Consider the following 18,628-nt stretch of genomic DNA (forward strand, 5'->3'; position numbering starts at 1 on the left):
TCTCACATTGTGCACATCGTGCACGCCGCCCCACGTCCTATGCATAAAACACGTATAGCATTCCCGACCACACTTACTTTACTGCGACATCTTTCAGTACGTGTGATTCAAGCTATTTTGTCACATGGTCCTTAATTTCACTTACAGTCAGATAGGTAAATTGGTTCTCTAAACATCATGGCCAGCAGCACAGAAAACGAAGTGGCTGACATTAAGCAAGAAGCTGGTGGCGATGCAGAAAATGTCGATTACACAAATCGTAAAATTTATTTTGGTAAGGTTTGTGTTTTCGTTTATGAAATGCTGATGAAAATTGTCATTTTTTTTAAGCTGCAGTGCTGTGTGCACGCTGTTTATTTTAATCCGTGGGCCGGCCGGGTAGCCGGCATACAGTCCATAACCCTTTTCCGGCTTCTCGCATGGTTGAACTCTAACATTCATCTACGTAAGGCAAAGACAAATTACTAAATAAAGAGTAAAATTGCTTTATCTGACTATGGAGGAATAATTTTCCTCCATGATCTGACCGTAACTTATTGGTGTATAAAATTATAACCATTACTATTACAATTACAGTAATTCAATACAATTTCAATTCACGAAATTTAATTAATATATTTATATATAAATATAATTACAAACTGAATTTTGAATAAAATTTAACAATAATGCTTTTTATTAGATTTTTCTGAGTCAGAGAACTTAAGTTCTGTAGTGCTTACAAAAAAGGCAATAAGACAAATTTAAGACCAAAATGATAAATTTAGGGGCAAATTTACGAGATGGGGCTAAGTCCTAGAACTATTTTGGTTTTGTCCGACTGTAGCCAGACGAAACTGAAATATTTCCTAGGACTAGTGTATGGGGCCACCACTTTTTCATTCAATCTGAAATAATATAGTTAAGCCTATCTATTTAAATTTACGCCCCCAATGAGATATCCCTCTTTGTAAAAATGAGTGAAACGGTGGTGGCACCATCACCATGCCATACGGAAAGTTATCCAGTTATGTATGTTTAATAAAAAATAAGTCAGAGTTTCTTTGCCATCCCATCCCGAAATACTCCCATTTTCCCAGCTACTTACGAACACTTTACAGAAAAGAGGATCTTTCATCAGTTAATCTGTTCATTTCATTAGATAATAATTATATGAAATATTTGCAAATTAGCTCTTCCAATGCGTATTCGCATCGCCCGACTAAGAATACACTTTAATTTGACACGGCAACTTCAAGGAAGAGAAGGAGCTTGAACGAAGGGACTTCAAAAGTTGAAACCGTGGTACCGCGGTCGTTTAATGACACCTCGTAATCACCCACATACCTTATACAGACAGTGGGCGACCTGGAGTGTGTGAGTTTGTGCGTGCGCACTTGGTTTTTCACTCAACTATGGTGTCGTATGTCGTATGAATATAATACAGAAGAAAAAAAACCGTACCACACGCTCTGTTCAAAGAGATTTAATCCCGCTCGTCAATCGGCCGTCCAGCTGGAGGTCCGCTATCTTTTTTCCACTGGTCAGACAGGGATATTGTCAGAGTATTCTTTTGTTACTCAGCGGGTTTTGCTGGTCGTTCGAGCTGCTCTTCCTCCATGGGTGGCCTGAGTGGATAAGTAAGAGCACTAAACACGAGCTCTGATGCTTCTGTTCAGCAGAATTGTGGGTTCGAATCCCGGTCGTGACATTTGTGTCCCAGAGCAAGAGAAAGCCACTTCACTATAATTGCTTCTCTCCACCTAGGAGTAAATGGGTACCTGTGAGGGCAGAGATGGTTCTTGTGATTGGTTTAGCCGAGTAGCGCATACATATATTGCGCACAGGCTATAATACTCCCCAGGGCATGCAGGGAGCTGAGATGGTTTAAGGAAGAATTTAAGACCTAGTGAGCGGGGTAATAGGCCTAGTGAGCGGGGTAATAAAAGGCTTTGAGACACCCCTCGGGCGTGAAAAGCGCTATATAAAAACACCTGAACTATTGTCACCACTTCGTGCAACTAATAACAATCATAATATCAAAGTCTTATATAGCGCCTATATCTATCAAACAAGGTACTCAAGGCGCTGAGTGTAATACAAACTTTCATAAAGATAGGTAAATCCGGTGATGAATTTGAGACTTAACTATTTAGAACCCTATAATGGTTTACAAGGTGCTACGGCGCATAGAGCAGCCACAGCCAGGAACACCGGGCGAACCCCTTCTCTTTTCAAAAAGTGCACCGGGTTCTTTAACAGCTTTAAAGTTTATGTCCTATCCGAAAGTTGAACTACATGTAGCGTGTAGCAGTAGCACAGCAGAGCTTGCAGTGTCGAGCTTAATAAAAGTCTAACTAAACAATTCTCTTTTGTCAAATTTAATTCAGTCAGTTTGTCTTTGTGCATCCCCAAATTAAACAGATAAGTATAAGTGAATTAAATGTTATACGTTTTGAATTCATTATTTCTTGCAGGTAACCTGCCCTTTGCAACCACTGCGGAGGACCTAGAGAAGTGGGTACTAGAGGGTATCTCACAGCCTAACGCTAAAGATGTCAAAGCCGAGATTGCCATGGATGGGATCGGACGGGCAAGAGGGTTTGGTTACATCGAATCTCCTGACGAGTTCAAAGAAGCCATTCTAAAGTTGCACGGAGAGTAAGTGGCATGATAACAAGGATGGGGTTTCTCCAGCTTTAGCAAGAAATCTGTGTTTATTTTAAACCCCAACCTCCCAGAAAACTGTGATCAACTTCATAGGAAAAAGAACACAAAACTTTATGGAAAACCCTAGGTTGCAGAGTAGAACTTTCGCGCTTTGCACTCGTAGTTAAGTTTTTTCCCAACAGCCTATCACATCCCTGTGATAGTAAGCAGGCCTGATACTTCATGGAGGCAAGAGGTGAATGCCTCCATGCCCCCTGGTCATTGCCTATGTTCTCCTGAAAAGCAGATTATACTTTTTGAAAGGTTGAGACCACAACGACTCTCCTCAGAGCCAACACATCTCAATGATGCATGGTTGAAATGGTGTTATAGTATCCAGGGTTTTACCAATGCACAAGCTTGCATATTGAGCTCTCTTATACAGGGCCCAATTTCATAGAGCTGCATAAGCAGAAAATTTTGCTTAAGCAAAACAATCCTTGCCTAGTAAAATTAGATTACCGGCCAAGACTCCACTTAATTGTTATGCTAAGTAAGCAATAGCTAAATAGCAGTCACAAGCAGTGTACAGTATATGGCATGGGGAGAGGTTGATGGTATAAAACATTGTGAGAAACGGCTTCCTCGTAAGTGCCATAGTTTTCGAGAAAGAAGTAATTTTCCACAAATTTGATTTCGAGACCTCTGGTTTAGAACTCGAGGTCTCGAAATCAACCATCTAAACGCACACAACTTCGTGTGACAAGGGTGTTTTTTTCTTTCATTAGTATCTCGCAAGTTCGTTGACCGATTGAGCTCAAATTTTCACAGGTTTGTTATTTTATGCATATGTGGAGATACACCAACTGTAAAGGCTAGTCTTCGACAATTACCAATAGTGTCCACTGTCTTTAATGGAAGTCTAAATATAGAAAGTGACATGCTGGTAATTCTTTCTTTTGTTGTCACACTTTAATTGGTAATGCAAATTTGTTTTTTGTTTATTCAGGGCACTCGACGGCCGCAAGCTCCGTGTTCAAGTTGCCCGCGATGCTAACAGCAAGTCCAGGTTCACTAGTGACAATAAAGGTGTACAGAGCAACAGGAGACAACGTCCTCGACCGGTAGCCAGCAAGTTGCTCGCCGATCCCACACATACCTACACCTTGATTGATGTGGGAGCCAACTTGATGCATAAGACATTCGGTCGACAGGGTCTTCCCAGCCGCACCTTGAAGAATGTTCTTAAGGTTTGTATACCACGTTCCATCATAGCCCATTTTCTTTGCCATAGGTGATTTTAGTCCACTGCCCTCATACCCCCTCTTCCTTACCATAGGTGACTTTAGTCCACTGCACTCCTACCCCCTCTTCCTTACCATAGGTGACTTTAGTCCACTGCACTCTTACCCCCTCTTCCTTACCATAGGTGACTTTAGTCCACTGCACTCATACCCCCTCTTCCTTACCATTGGTGACTTAAGTCAACTGCACTCATACCCCCTCTTCCTTACCATAGGTGACTTTAGTCCACTGCACTCATACACCCTCTTCCTTACCATAGGTGACTTTAGTCCACTGCCCTCATACCCCCTCTTCCTTACCATAGGTGACTTTAGTCCACTGCACTCCTACCCCCTCTTCCTTACCATAGGTGACTTTATTCCACTGCACTCATACCCCCTCTTCCTTACCATAGGTGACTTTAGTCCACTGCACTCCTACCCCCTCTTCCTTACCATAGGTGACTTTAGTCCACTGCACTCATACCCCCTCTTCCTTACCATAGGTGACTTTAGTCCACTGCACTCATACCCCCTCTTCCTTACCATTGGTGACTTAAGTCAACTGCACTCATACCCCCTCTTCCTTACCATAGGTGACTTTAGTCCACTGCACTCATACACCCTCTTCCTTACCATAGGTGACTTTAGTCCACTGCACTCATACCCCCTCTTCCTTACCATAGGTGACTTTAGTCCACTGCACTCATACCCTCTCTTCCTTACCATAGGTGACTTTAGTCCACTGCACTCATACACCCTCTTCCTTACCATAGGTGACTTTAGTCCACTGCACTCATACCCCCTCTTCCTTACCATAGGTGACTTTATTCCACTGCACTCCTACCCCCTCTTCCTTACCTCAGGTGACTTTATTCCACTGCACTCATACCCCCTCTTCCTTACCATAGGTGACTTTAGTCCACTGCCCTCATACCCCCTCTTTCTTACCATAGGTGACTTTATTCCACTGCACTCCTACCCCCTCTTCCTTACCTCAGGTGACTTTATTCCACTGCACTCATACCCCCTCTTCCTTACCATAGGTGACTTTAGTCCACTGCACTCATACCCCCTCTTCCTTACCATAGGTGACTTTAGTCCTCTGCCCTCATACCCCCTCTTCCTTACCATAGGTGACTTTAGTCCACTGCACTCATACCCCCTCTTCCTTACCTCAGGTGACTTTAGTCCACTGCACTCATACCCCCTCTTCCTTACCATAGGTGACTTTAGTCCACTGCACTCATACCCCCTCTTCCTTACCATAGGTGACTTTAGTCCACTGCACTCATACCCCCTCTTCCTTACCATAGGTGACTTTAGTCCACTGCACTCATACCCCCTCTTCCTTACCATAGGTGACTTTAGTCCACTGCACTCATACCCCCTCTTCCTTACCATAGGTGACTTTAGTCCACTGCACTCATACCCCCTCTTCCTTACCATAGGTGACTTTAGTCCACTGCACTTATACCCCCTCTTCCTTACCATAGGTGACTTTAGTCCACTGCACTCCTACCCCCTCTTCCTTACCTCAGGTGACTTTAGTCCACTGCACTCATACCCCCTCTTCCTTGCCATAGGTGACTTTAGTCCACTGCACTCATACCCCCTCTTCCTTACCATAGGTGACTTTAGTCCACTGCCCTCATACCCCCTCTTCCTTACCATAGGTGACTTTAGTCCACTGCACTCATACCCCCTCTTCCTTACCATAGGTGACTTTAGTCCACTGCCCTCATACCCCCTCTTCCTTACCATAGGTGACTTTAGTCCACTGCACTCATACCCCCTCTTCCTTACCATAGGTGACTTTAGTCCACTGCACTCATACCCCCTCTTCCTTGCCATAGGTGACTTTAGTCCACTGCACTCATACCCCCTCTTCCTTACCATAGGTGACTTTAGTCCACTGCCCTCATACCCCCTCTTCCTTACCATAGGTGACTTTAGTCCACTGCACTCTTACCCCCTCTTCCTTACCATAGGTGACTTTAGTCCACTGCACTCATACCCCCCTCTTCCTTACCATAGGTGACTTTAGTCCACTGCCCTCATACCCCCTCTTCCTTACCATAGGTGACTTCGGTCCACTGCACTCGTACCCCGCCTTCCTTACCATAGGTGACTTTAGTCCATTGCACTCGTACCCCGCCTTCCTTACCATAGGTGACTTTAGTCCACTGCACTCATACCCCCTCTTCCTTACCATAGGTGACTTTAGTCCACTGCACTCATACCCCCTCTTCCTTACCATAGGTGACTTTAGTCCACTGCACTCGTACCCCGCCTTCCTTACCATAGGTGACTTTAGTCCATTGCACTCGTACCCCGCCTTCCTTACCATAGGTGACTTTAGTCCACTGCACTCATACCCCCCTCTTCCTTACCATAGGTGACTTTAGTCCACTGCACTCATACCCCCTCTTCCTTACCATAGGTGACTTTAGTCCACTGCACTCATACCCCCTCTTCCTTACCATAGGTGACTTTATTCCACTGCACTCATACCCCCTCTTCCTTACCATAGGTGACTTTAGTCCACTGCCCTCATACCCCCTCTTCCTTACCATAGGTGACTTTAGTCCACTGCACTCATACCCCCTCTTCCTTACCATAGGTGACTTTATTCCACTGCACTCATACCCCCTCTTCCTTACCATAGGTGACTTTAGTCCACTGCCCTCATACCCCCTCTTCCTTACCATAGGTGACTTTAGTCCACTGCCCTCATACCCCCTCTTCCTTACCATAGGTGACTTTAGTCCACTGCACTCCTACCCCTCTCTTCCTTACCATAGGTGACTTTAGTCCACTGCACTCCTACCCCTCTCTTCCTTACCATAGGTGACTTTAGTCCACTGCACTCGTACCCCGCCTTCCTTACCATAGGTGACTTTAGTCCATTGCACTCGTACCCCGCCTTCCTTACCATAGGTGACTTTAGTCCACTGCACTCATACCCCCTCTTCCTTACCATAGGTGACTTTAGTCCACTGCACTCATACCCCCTCTTCCTTACCATAGGTGATTCTAGTCCACTGCACTCATACCCCCTCTTCCTTACCATAGGTGACTTTAGTCCACTGCACTCATACCCCCTCTTCCTTACCATAGGTGACTTTAGTCCACTGCACTCATACCCCCTCTTCCTTACCATAGGTGACTTTATTCCACTGCACTCATACCCCCTCTTCCTTACCATAGGTGACTTTAGTCCACTGCCCTCATACCCCCTCTTCCTTACCATAGGTGACTTTAGTCCACTGCCCTCATACCCCCTCTTCCTTACCATAGGTGACTTTAGTCCACTGCACTCGTACCCCGCCTTCCTTACCATAGGTGACTTTAGTCCACTGCACTCATACCCCCTCTTCCTTACCATAGGTGACTTTAGTCCACTGCCCTCATACCCCCTCTTCCTTACCATAGGTGACTTTAGTCCACTGCCCTCATACCCCCTCTTCCTTACCATTGGTGACTTTAGTCCACTGCACTCATACCCCCTCTTCCTTACCATAGGTGACTTTAGTCCACTGCACTCGTACCCCGCCTTCCTTACCATAGGTGACTTTAGTCCACTGCACTCGTACCCCGCCTTCCTTACCATAGGTGACTTTAGTCCACTGCACTCATACCCCCTCTTCCTTACCATAGGTGACTTTAGTCCACTGCCCTCATACCCCCTCTTCCTTACCATAGGTGACTTTAGTCCACTGCACTCATACCCCCTCTTCCTTACCAGAGGTGACTTTAGTCCAATACACTCATACCCCCCTTTTTCCTTTACCTGTTTCTGTACATGTGTTTATTTATTGTCTGGGTAGATTATGTTCTTCAGAGAAGTCTAAAGACACGCCCCACAAAAAGATTTAAAAAAATGTTTGAGTTTCCTTTTACTTCTTGAACCAAACTTTGACTTGATTAAATGGTAGGCTGTGTTAGTGCACAAAAATAAATAGAAACCACAATTCCAGGCATATTTGTGTGGATCCAAAGGCAATAGATCCCTTAACCAATTCTGTACTTTCTCCAGAGGGCTGAATCGATGGGTGTGAAGAAGATGGTTGTCACAGGGACGTCAATCGCTACAACTACTGCGGCTCAGGAACTGGTCAAGAAATACGAGGGAACTCTGTATTACACAGCAGGTATGACCGGGGGAACTTTAGAACTCTCTTCTAGCAGATAACTAGGGACCTTTCATAGAGCTATGTATAAGAACTAGAGCCGCACAGGTGATGCTTCTTGCAAGAACGCGGCGGGACCGCAAGGAGACACGAGTGCGCCATTCTGTACACGCATTGAATATGAAACACACATTGGGAGTTTGTGTTTATTGAATGTTATGCAATGCTGTTTTATCAATTTACAAAATGGCCGCACAAACTCATGCTGTGCCATGCCTGTTTTGTCAACTTAGCGCATGCCGGGTCACATATATAGGCAAGTGCGCACTCTAGTTCTTACAATGGGTCCATTAAAACTCTGATCTAGCAGGTATGACTTGGGACCGTAAGAACTTTGTTCTAGCAGGTATGACTAGGGACCATTAGAACTCTATTTTAGCAGGTACTGTATGGCTATGGAACATTTCACTCTGTTCTAGCAACTAAGACTAGGAACTATTAGAACTTTATATCTGTGTCCAGTGATTATAGACATTATTGCAATGTCGCAGCCCAAGTTTTTGCCAACCAATCCTGACCAAGTTTCAAAAACCTAAAGGAAGCTTTAAAATCAAAGAAAAACAACACAAAACAAAAGTTTGTGACAATGTCATACATGTTAATTTATCATGGTAATAGCCTTGAACTTGAACAAAATAATGCTTAAGTGACTTTCCTCTCAGGGTTAAGTTGCAAGGCGTATCACTATGACAGTAATAGCGAGGCTGAAGCGCCTCACCAGAAAGAATTATAAATACATATGAAATTAAAATAAATAAAATATAAACTTTTACTTCAATGGTACCACTTTTTAGCATAGCTAGTTATGATTATTGAGTTGAATATTTTCTTTCATGGCAGGTGTCCACCCACATAGCGCTAAGATTTGGGATGACACGACAATGGAGAAACTGGAGAAGCTAGCTGCGGATCCAGCATGTGTAGCCATTGGAGAAACCGGACTTGACTTTAACCGGAATTTCTCTGATCCCAACATACAAGAAGAAGTGTTTGAGAAGCAGGTATGGTACCCATTATTCCCCTGTAGAGTTAGTGTTGTGGCTGAAGGGCACCACTCTCAAGGTGCAGTGAGATAATTAACTGGTTCATGTAAAGACACTTAAGTAATTTTTTTGTTTTGTTTGATAAAATAGTTTGTAAAAACAAGAGATCAAACCATTAAGAGCATCCCAGATAGAAGAATGGGGCTTTTAAAACCAAAGAAGAGCGTAGATGTATGTACCAGGCTTAGTATTCGCAAGGTCTTCATTTAAAGTTCAAGCTGAAAAGATTGAAGGATGGTGTCACTGATGTCTGATTGTGTTTCAGAATTAAATTATGTTCTTGCGAATAGTCGTGAGCGACACAATATTGGTTCACCAAGCAGGTAGTTGTGACTATTTTTGTAGTAGTAGTATCGACACGATTAATCGAGTAGCAAAACGGTAGTCGCGGCCAGACTAAGCAGTCAATATTCGCCTTCAACACAGGACACACTAGTCACCTAGGCTTAATCATTCTTCCTAATGATCTTTGTTTCAGGTTCAACTTGCCTGTAGGCTGAAGAAGCCTCTCCTTCTTCATGAGAGAGAAGCCCACTCTAAGCTAATGGAGATACTGATGAGGTATGAAGAGCAGCTTCCTGCTTGTATTATCCACTGCTTCACTGGCACTGAAGATGAAGTCAAGACGTATGTGGAAAAGAGTTTCTGGATCGGCCTAACAGGTATGTGTTAATCAACGTCTAGGATAAAGACAGGTCCCTGCTGCTACAATGTAGATCCAGTGATTCCATCATTGGATCTACGTGCAGTGATATAGATGCCCAGTTAGTCATTGCTGTCACGTCTGCAATAGAATCTGACTGCGTATCTCCATGTGAAGTAAGGGTATGTCGAAGGTGAAAATACATGCCAGTTTGGAGGCAGTTCTCTGGCGTTATTCACAAGCCTCGAAGTGTGACTTCAGATGTTCCAGCTCTGGTCAACTAGTAGTTGTTTAGTCACTTCGTAGGGCATAACACCACAGAACTTCGCCAACCATCTGCAGGTAGTTTGTTTTCCTGATTTTTTTGTTCTTTGATTTTTTTAATAGTAGGGCCTGAAAAGTCTTTGACAGCATTACAGTATTTGTATAAACAACCTACTTTTTTCCCAAGGACCAAATATCATGCCCGCATCTAACAATTTGTCTGTATTTCATACCAACTTCCCAGGCTTTGTTTGTCAGGTTGACATCAAGATTCCCGACATGTTGAAGGACGGCACTCTGCCACTAGAGAGAGTCCTGTTAGAGAGCAACGCTCCCTTCATGGAGCCACGGATCTCTAAAGATATTGAGGTTTGGGACTCCTTGAAGCAGGTCCTTGAGTGCCTTCCTCCCTTGACGTACTGGAGCCCGTTTCCTCGCAATGAGCCCGCGAAGCTCCCCATTGTGTGTGAGATTGTTGCGCATTTCCTTCAGATGGAACCCAACGAGGTTGCGGAGAAAACCTCCAAGAACGCCTGTCAAGCGTTTGACCTCGACACAGAGTAAAAGTACAGTGCCCAAAGAAATCACATGGCAAGTATTTTTTTTTATAAGTAGATTTAAAATTACAGATTTTATTTCTGGAGAAATTTCGGAGTTGTTGAAGTCCGTTGATTTATAAGAAGGAGTTGGCAAACAAGTTTTTGTTTACCCTTGTTTTTATTTTGCATTTGCAAATTTTAAAAATCTTTTTTTCTGCTTCGTGGATGAAGGTTTTGTTTTATGGAAACAAAATTGGTATTTTTTATTTAAAGTCTTTAGTGCTATTTACATGTACTTGTAGATTTTACTTTGGTGATTCTTGCCTCATATACAAGATGAACTAATTATAATTGATTATTTTACGAATTCTAGGCGATAACTCTTTTAAATTTTAAACGGATGCTTTGTATTTATGTGTCCCTCAAGCATTGGTGTTAGTTCTGTTACTTCTAAAGGGCCAATTCATAATACAGGGCTTATATTGGTGATACCCTCGCCAGTATGGACTGTAGGAGTAGGTGGCAACGGCCTTTGGAAAACAAATAATTGTTGCCGTCACCTTAAAGTGGCCTTCAGGCCTGGTGTGTCTGGCGACATACTTAAAAAAAAAAATTTAAACAAATATTAAGTGGCTAAAATTCCACAAGACTGCAGGGTTTGTAGCTCAATATCTTTATTCACACCAAAATTTTAATGAGAACAAATGTTCTTAAAAGTTTAACTTGTAAAATGTGTTTGATTTGAACAAGCAAAATTTACTTTGATACTCAGCAAAGGTTAATGATATTCACCAGTCCCAGACTCAAAGTCAACAGTTTAAACTATTTTAGTTTTTTAATTTGAGGTATTATTATTTTGTTGTAAAAAAATCAAGACCATCGGATTTGTTTAGCTACGTGTTTACCAGCCAACTGCCCAGATCACTTGCATTCAGGCTTGCAGTCCTGTGTCAATTTTGAGCCCTGTATGAGTAATTTTTTTACAAGCAACTGCACTGCAGAAAACCGGCTTGATACTTAACGGTGGCAACGAAGGCGATTGCCACCATGCCCTCTAGTCAATGCCTTGGTGCCCTTGAAATGCTTCTGTAGAAATTAACAATTTCCTCACAGGAGAAGATGCCTTGGTGGCCTTGCCCTTTCAACAAACAAAGCATACATGCCTGAGTCAAGTGTTGCAGTACAACAGTTTCTTACGATTACAACATGATCGACAGGTCAATTATTCGTCTTAATGAAGATTGCTTGGATTTTGTTTTTTGGTGAGTTGGCCCTCTAGAAAATTCACTCAAGCATTCAGAATGTCTGGTGAAAAAGTTGGTTTAAACCCTTAATGTTGCCATTGTTTCACATTAAAGGAACACGTTGCCTTGGATCGGACGAGTTGGTCTATGAAAAGCGTTTGTAACCGTTTGTTATGAAATGCATATGGTGAGAAAGATGTTTTAAAAGTAGAATATAATGATCCACACAAGTATCAATCAAAATTGCACGCTTTTCCTTTTACGTCGCGAACTAACACGGTCGGCCATTTATGGGAGTCAAAGTTTTGACTCCCATAAATGGCCGACCGTGTTTGTCGACGAGGTAATACGAAAACCAGGCAATTTCGAGGCATATTTGTGTAGATCATTGTATTCTACTTTTACAACATCTTTCTAACCATATCAATTTTATAACAAACGGTTACAGGACGCTTTTCAAAGACCAACTCGACCGATCCAAGGCAACGTGTTCCTTTAAGACAAGGTTTTTTTCCCCTTTTTTCTTGTCATCTGTGTGTTCTGTTACACAATATTAAAGTACATTTACTTTCAGCTCAGTAGCTAAAAAATGTATAATGTTATTCAAGTTCAAACCAAAAAATGAAAGCAAAACCACAACCGAGTGCAGAATTAAAAGCTTCAAATACGTAACAAATGAATATCAACTTAGAAATTCTTGAAGAAAAGTCTTTTAGTCTGAACGTACTGTCCGGATGTAAGTGCCGCAAAATGTTCCCAAAATTTGAAGCTTCTTGTTGTTTTCTATAAATTATTATTTAATTTACAAAACAAAACAAACTCGAATCTGAGCTACCTTGTATGAAAAGCAGCTGATTAGTTTTTTTTTTTGCTAAGTTAGGAATCGGTTTTATGGCGGTTATTTTCCAGTAAGCATTGTTAATCTTATTTGAGGGGCTTCGTTTAAAAAAAAAAAAATTGGGATTCCAATACTCTTTTTGGACTGCTGCGAAATTTATTGTGTGTACAATTTGGTATTTTGAAATACAGATCGTTGAAATCTGTTATATTTCATTATTTTATAATGTTGTTTTTTATTTGTTTAAAAGACTTTTACTATTGTAGTTATTTGTTGTTTACAAGTTTCCTGCTTAATTTCAGTGAGGATGAATTCAGTGTTACTCACACACATTCAAATTCACGAATGTTTCCCATAATCATTCGAACCAAGATTTCCTGTTCAACTATTGCATTCATTTTAGTTTGCATGTGCAATTTCGATTTTGTATGGCAAAATGTTTCCAATTTGTTCTTAGGTTTGTTATAGTAATTCTTTTTCGTTAGAAGACATCCAACATGCCTTGAATTACGTGGAGGCCACAGAGGTCATGACCTGGTTGCCCCTGGAATTGGCTTTGGTGCCCCCTTTACAACTTTCCCATTGACTTTAAGATTTCTCAATGGAAGTCATCTTTGCAAAATATAACATGCCTCGCCCTTTCATAAAATGAAATTCCAAGCCTGAGCCAAGACTAAGTTTTGACAAATCAGTTGAAATTTTACATCATGTTTCAATCTCAAATTGAAGAAATTGAAGGGTTGATCACACTCTTGATGTTGGCTTTTGCTAAATTGAATTATTTTCGCAACAATGAATTTGAATGATGTTACCTGACCGGTTGATACTTAACTATTGACATTTAATTACCCTTTTTGGCTGTTGAATACTAATGCAACAGGGCATTGATTTTCAAACGAAGTTGAATTAACTTTTTTTGAAACCAGTAGGAAAGCCTTTATTATGTTGGATTTGTTGTTATATTATTGACAACAGTTTCTTATGAGGGTTACACTTCAAATTGTTAATTTAATTAACTGAGAGACGTGTTAATGAATTCAAACTTGATAGAACATAAACAATTTTATAGACTTATACTGTAGTCAGTAATATCGTTTTCTTCATATACTATTGATGTATTTCAACCTATCAAACACTTGATCAGAAAAAGACACAAATTATGTAAATGTTATTGTAATGACACGAACATGTAACCCTTATAAAGATAAAATGCTTCAGTATTCACCATACCTAATGTAAGAGACACTTTAAGTGTAGGACGTTTTGTTTTGCATAATTGGCAAGGAAAAGGAAATACAAAATAATTAACAACAATGGTGGCTTTGAAACACTAGGTGGCAGCAGACTTACCTTGTAAATCCATTGTTCTCGGAATGTAAACAATGGAAATTTACCTGGTAAGTCTGCTGCCACCTAGCGTTTTAAAATATCCCATTAATGGCTAACATTTTGCGAAAGAAAGACGAGCCCATTTTTTCCATTTCTTTTCTGGCTTTGTTCAATCTTTCGTTTTTCATTAGTATTGTAACAAGTGTTAATGGCCTGATGGTTCGATTTAAATGACAAAAACAAAATGAATGTGTTTATTTGTGTACAGCAACTTATGTATAAGGTTAAACAATGAAAATCTGTAAAAACATGGAGTATGACTGGCAAAACACTCCAGTTGTACACTTGTGTTAGAGATGCACTTGGACGTTCATCAACCTTTTCGCAATACCATTGCGCAAGCGCTAACTGTTCATGCTGGTCTAGCTAGCGATAAAACTTGATCGCTAGCTAGACCAGCATGCAACATGTGCGATACGGTCTATTGTAAGCTTACCGTCGTGCTGTGCTGCCACCAAGGTTCAATGCAGTCAAAGTTTAAACACATCAACCGAATAGCAAATTACGAAATAGTACAATAAGAAGAATGGAACTATATTGACATTAAACGTTGCAAATTTAAGTAAACCCAGTTTGGTATTGTAATACACGTAGCATATCTGTATGTTTTTCATAATCTTTGTGCATGATTTCATAACTTTTGAATGGCTATACGATTCTCATTATTTCTAACAATACTCTCTCTAAGAATTTACAATATCCGTAATTTTCCTTTATGAAAGCAAAGGAATGCCAAAATGTTGTTTTATATTTCGAGACGTCAACTTTTCGACGTTTGTCTGTTGAATAAAAGATGATATTCACGGAGTTCCTGTTCGTTGTTAAACGTTTATTGTATTCAATTGCCCCTAACTCAAATTCCAATCCCCATTCTACCCCACCCACCCACACAAGGGTATAATACGCCAGCAACCGTGGACCTCCTATTGTTCATCTTGTGTGTATACTCAAACCCTTTTTTCGCAACAGCTCCCATTGGTTGTACACGTTTTCTAACCGTTGACTCTCTTGTCACCTTTTGTTAGAGGTTCCCGGTTTGAATGTGTATACCTTCTCGTAACAACGGCAAAGCAAACCCAAACCCCACCACCAACCGCCCCTTTCCGAGTTGTGGAAATGTGAGACCCAAAACAGACTGAAGCTTACGTCACAGTCGCACGTAGATTGTCAGTATTTGAACGTCATAAACTTTATCGCCGCCAAATCAAAATGGCCTCTGACATTTTCTCCATGCAATGACGTAATGAGTTATAGGGCAAAGTAACCTAGATAACAGCAAGGTAATCTCCTTGCCCTAAAAGTCGAGGTGATGTTGGTTTAAAACGTGACCAGAGGGAGTGGTTATCTACTGTAAAGAATAAATTGCAACGCCAAAAGTCGAGCAGGGACTCATTGACCACGAAGAGGAAACCTTCTAGTGACTTGCCAATTAAATTACATTCAATGTACACCTTGGTCCAGAGATCAAACGAAAGAAGATTATCCTAAAGCAAAGTGTTTTTCCCGCCAAGACCGGAGATAGTATTTTATAAGTTACACGGGAAACAACATTATATCAACGTCTGTCTGCTCTTGAGAATACATTCAATCCAGTTGGATAATTCATTCACACGTTTGCAGTTCAAATTGGATTACGTTACAGCATACTTTTTAACATTTGCTTCTCCGGGATCGAAAAAGTTTAACAGTTTGTTCTATACAATGAAAGGGAAGAGTTCAACGTTTTTCTTTTTAACCTGCCGATTTTCACGTGAACTCTCTAGTCGAAATAATACCAAAAGAAATTGACGAGTTATGTTTGATTACGATGGTGCTGTCAGTTTGGCTCAGTTCTTTCCCTGCCTTTCACCGCCATGGACCCCAGTTCTAATCCCACCTCAGACAGAAGCCATGCATGTGGATTGCGGGAGTTTTCCGCATTATTTTAGGCGCTCCTGAAAACACCGCTCTGTGATTTTAAAGGCACCTGGAAATAGATTTTTTTTTCTTTCAAACATAAGAGTATATGCTTACGAACAATAAAACAATTTTTTTAGTAATTGTTTGTCACGATTTATATGTTTAAAAAATATATAAAGTTGTTTTGGGGCTGACTCCGCCTACCCTTTTGTGACGTCAATAAGAACTTTGCCTGCATCGGTATAGTAAACACACGTGCAAAGTTCATGTACGTCCAGTTCGTGAGTTTGTACATTTCAAAAAGTTTTTTTCTGCATTCAGCAGCAATACACTGGGTCGGCATTGCCGGAAAAAACAAAAAGAAATCTTTTTTTGAAACGTACAAACTCACGACTTAGTCCGTACATGTACTTTGCAAGTGTGTTTACTCTACGCATTGCAGGCAAAGTCTGCCTCGATTGACGTCACGAACAGCGCCCTCTCGGGTCGGGGTCTAATCTTAAATTTGTAAATAACATAAGAACTAATTTTTTAAAACCTTAGTTAACTGTTTATTCACATTCCACTCATCAAAACACATATATTAGTGACAAAAGCTTTATTTTGAAAAAATACCACTTCCAGGTGACTTTAACTTCTATGGTTTTCTGAAAAACTTGACGACTGATAAAGTTGAAACTTCTACAGATTAATCTTAATATACATAATCTTCAATGACTGTAAAAAGTAGGGATTCATGTCCTTGGCAAAAAAAATATATTTATCTACAAAGTAATCAAAATTCTTTAACAAAAAGGTTTGTATGAAATGAGAGACTTTGTTGTGTTTTTGTTTTTGTCTGAGCATGTACTGTTAAAGCAAGGCCAGTTTTAATTTCCCCCAGTGTTGGATAATGCAGTTCTTATCTCATCGTATCTTATCATCTTTGGAACGATAGGCGGTAGCAGACTAACCAGGTCACTTTCCACTGAGACTTAGTTTTGAGCATGCGCACATCACCGAGAATAATGGTTTGTACGTGGTAAGTCTGCTACCACCATGCGTCCCAAAAGTCTTCCATTGGCGTTGCTGTCTGGCTTTATCAACTAGATTGTATTCGATCATCTTGATATTGGTCGTTATTGTGCGATTATTCAATAACACGCAGCGTGGCACTCAAAGACTAATCAAGCGTTTTCGAAGAGTAAATACCACCCTGTACATCTGACGTCACATTTCGAGGCTCGTGCCTAGGTCAATCCCCGTCCATAATCACCTTTCACCTACATCAATGTGCAGCTACCAAACGTCACCGGCTGACCAATCAAAACACAGATGTGGAAAGCTTTACATCACTGCACATATTAGCAAATGAAATCATTGTATCCAATGAAATCATTGGTTCTGAAAAGCAAGTACCTGTTTTTATATCCTCGCAGATAAAGATAGGGGCGCCGTCTAACAAATGCGTGTATCGACGGTTGTCTCTTGCTCGCCATAGAGGGCGTCATCATTTGAATTGTCTCTGAGCCCCACGTGTTTAAAGAATGTACGTGGTGTCTAGTCACAGTAGTTGTGCAAACGCTATGAGTAATATCATGTGCACTGCCATCCGCCGTGCCTATTTGCAGCATTGATTTTCGGTTTAATTTAGTGGGCATGATTTGTATAAACCGATTACGCTGTCCCTTATGATGACGACACTGATTTTTCGTCGTGGTTTGTTTTGTTGCTATTTGAAACTGTTTTATGGTATGTTTTTTTCCACATTTTTCTTTTAAATATTATTAAAGCCTAAAATTACTTACCTTTTGGGTTTGGGTAGCTGTATATTTCCTTGCCTTCTACCTCTTGGATACCGATTCTAATCCAACTGGGGGCACTACGTGGATTGGGTTTTCAGTCCCCGTAGTTGACTGCGTGGGTTTTCTCTGATATTTGCAGTGTTTTCCTCCCACATCTAAAATTAATTAAACTTCTTCATTGTTTTATTTTCTTGTCCAGTTGCTGAACAGGCTTTGACGAGAACTATACGTTAACAAAGTATTGGTATACACAACAATACATACTTTGTCAAAATGTTGCAGCTGAAGAGTAAATTAAACTACCTTAAAACCTCAGATTATTACTTTTTGTTCTAAATGAAACTCTGTGTGTTATGACATTGTATACACTTCAAACAGAATAAAATACAACGCATTTCTCCTAACACAACTACATTTTGGTGTTTTTCAACAATCTAGAGTGTTAGTTTGTCGTTCCCTTTATACCCATGGTGTCATTTTAACACCTATGTGTTTGCAGTGTAGAAATGACTTTACATGATTGGCTATAGCTAGATCGCTACATTTGAAAATGTTAAGAATTGTCAACAGCCTCAGCCGCAGTCGCCACTTCGTTCTAACGAGGCTTTTGTGTGTTGGGTATTTGTTTGTTTGTTTGTTTGTTTGTTAAAAAAGAAATAACGAACAAAGAAACATGTGCCCTTTACGAAATTTAATAATTATTAAGTTTTCAACACAAAAATGTTGATAAAGATGGACATGAATAGTTTGACTTGTTTTTTAGTTCATGTTTCACACCCGTTTCACAATATTATCCTTTACAGGACGGATCAAAATAACAAATGGTGAAACGTAACATAAAACAGCCGTCTAGAACAGCCGTCGATTCGTAGGAGCAAAGT

General features: G+C 40.8%; 1 protein-coding gene across 1 annotated transcript; it reads left to right on the top strand.

Moving 5' to 3' along the window:
- The first annotated feature begins 46 nt into the window (after nt 1–46).
- Nucleotides 47–14,871, top strand: LOC139951433 (3'-5' ssDNA/RNA exonuclease TatD-like). Its single transcript, XM_071950332.1, has 7 exons — nt 47–274; nt 2,457–2,640; nt 3,638–3,878; nt 7,951–8,065; nt 8,945–9,105; nt 9,626–9,809; nt 10,299–14,871. The coding sequence occupies exons 1-7, from the start codon at nt 178–180 to the stop codon at nt 10,616–10,618; spliced, it is 1,302 nt and encodes a 433-aa protein (XP_071806433.1). The 5' UTR covers nt 47–177; the 3' UTR covers nt 10,619–14,871.
- Nucleotides 14,872–18,628: the final 3,757 nt, after the last annotated feature.

Source organism: Asterias amurensis, chromosome 19 (genome assembly GCF_032118995.1).
Source record: "Asterias amurensis chromosome 19, ASM3211899v1".
Taxonomy (NCBI): Eukaryota; Metazoa; Echinodermata; class Asteroidea; order Forcipulatida; family Asteriidae; genus Asterias; species Asterias amurensis.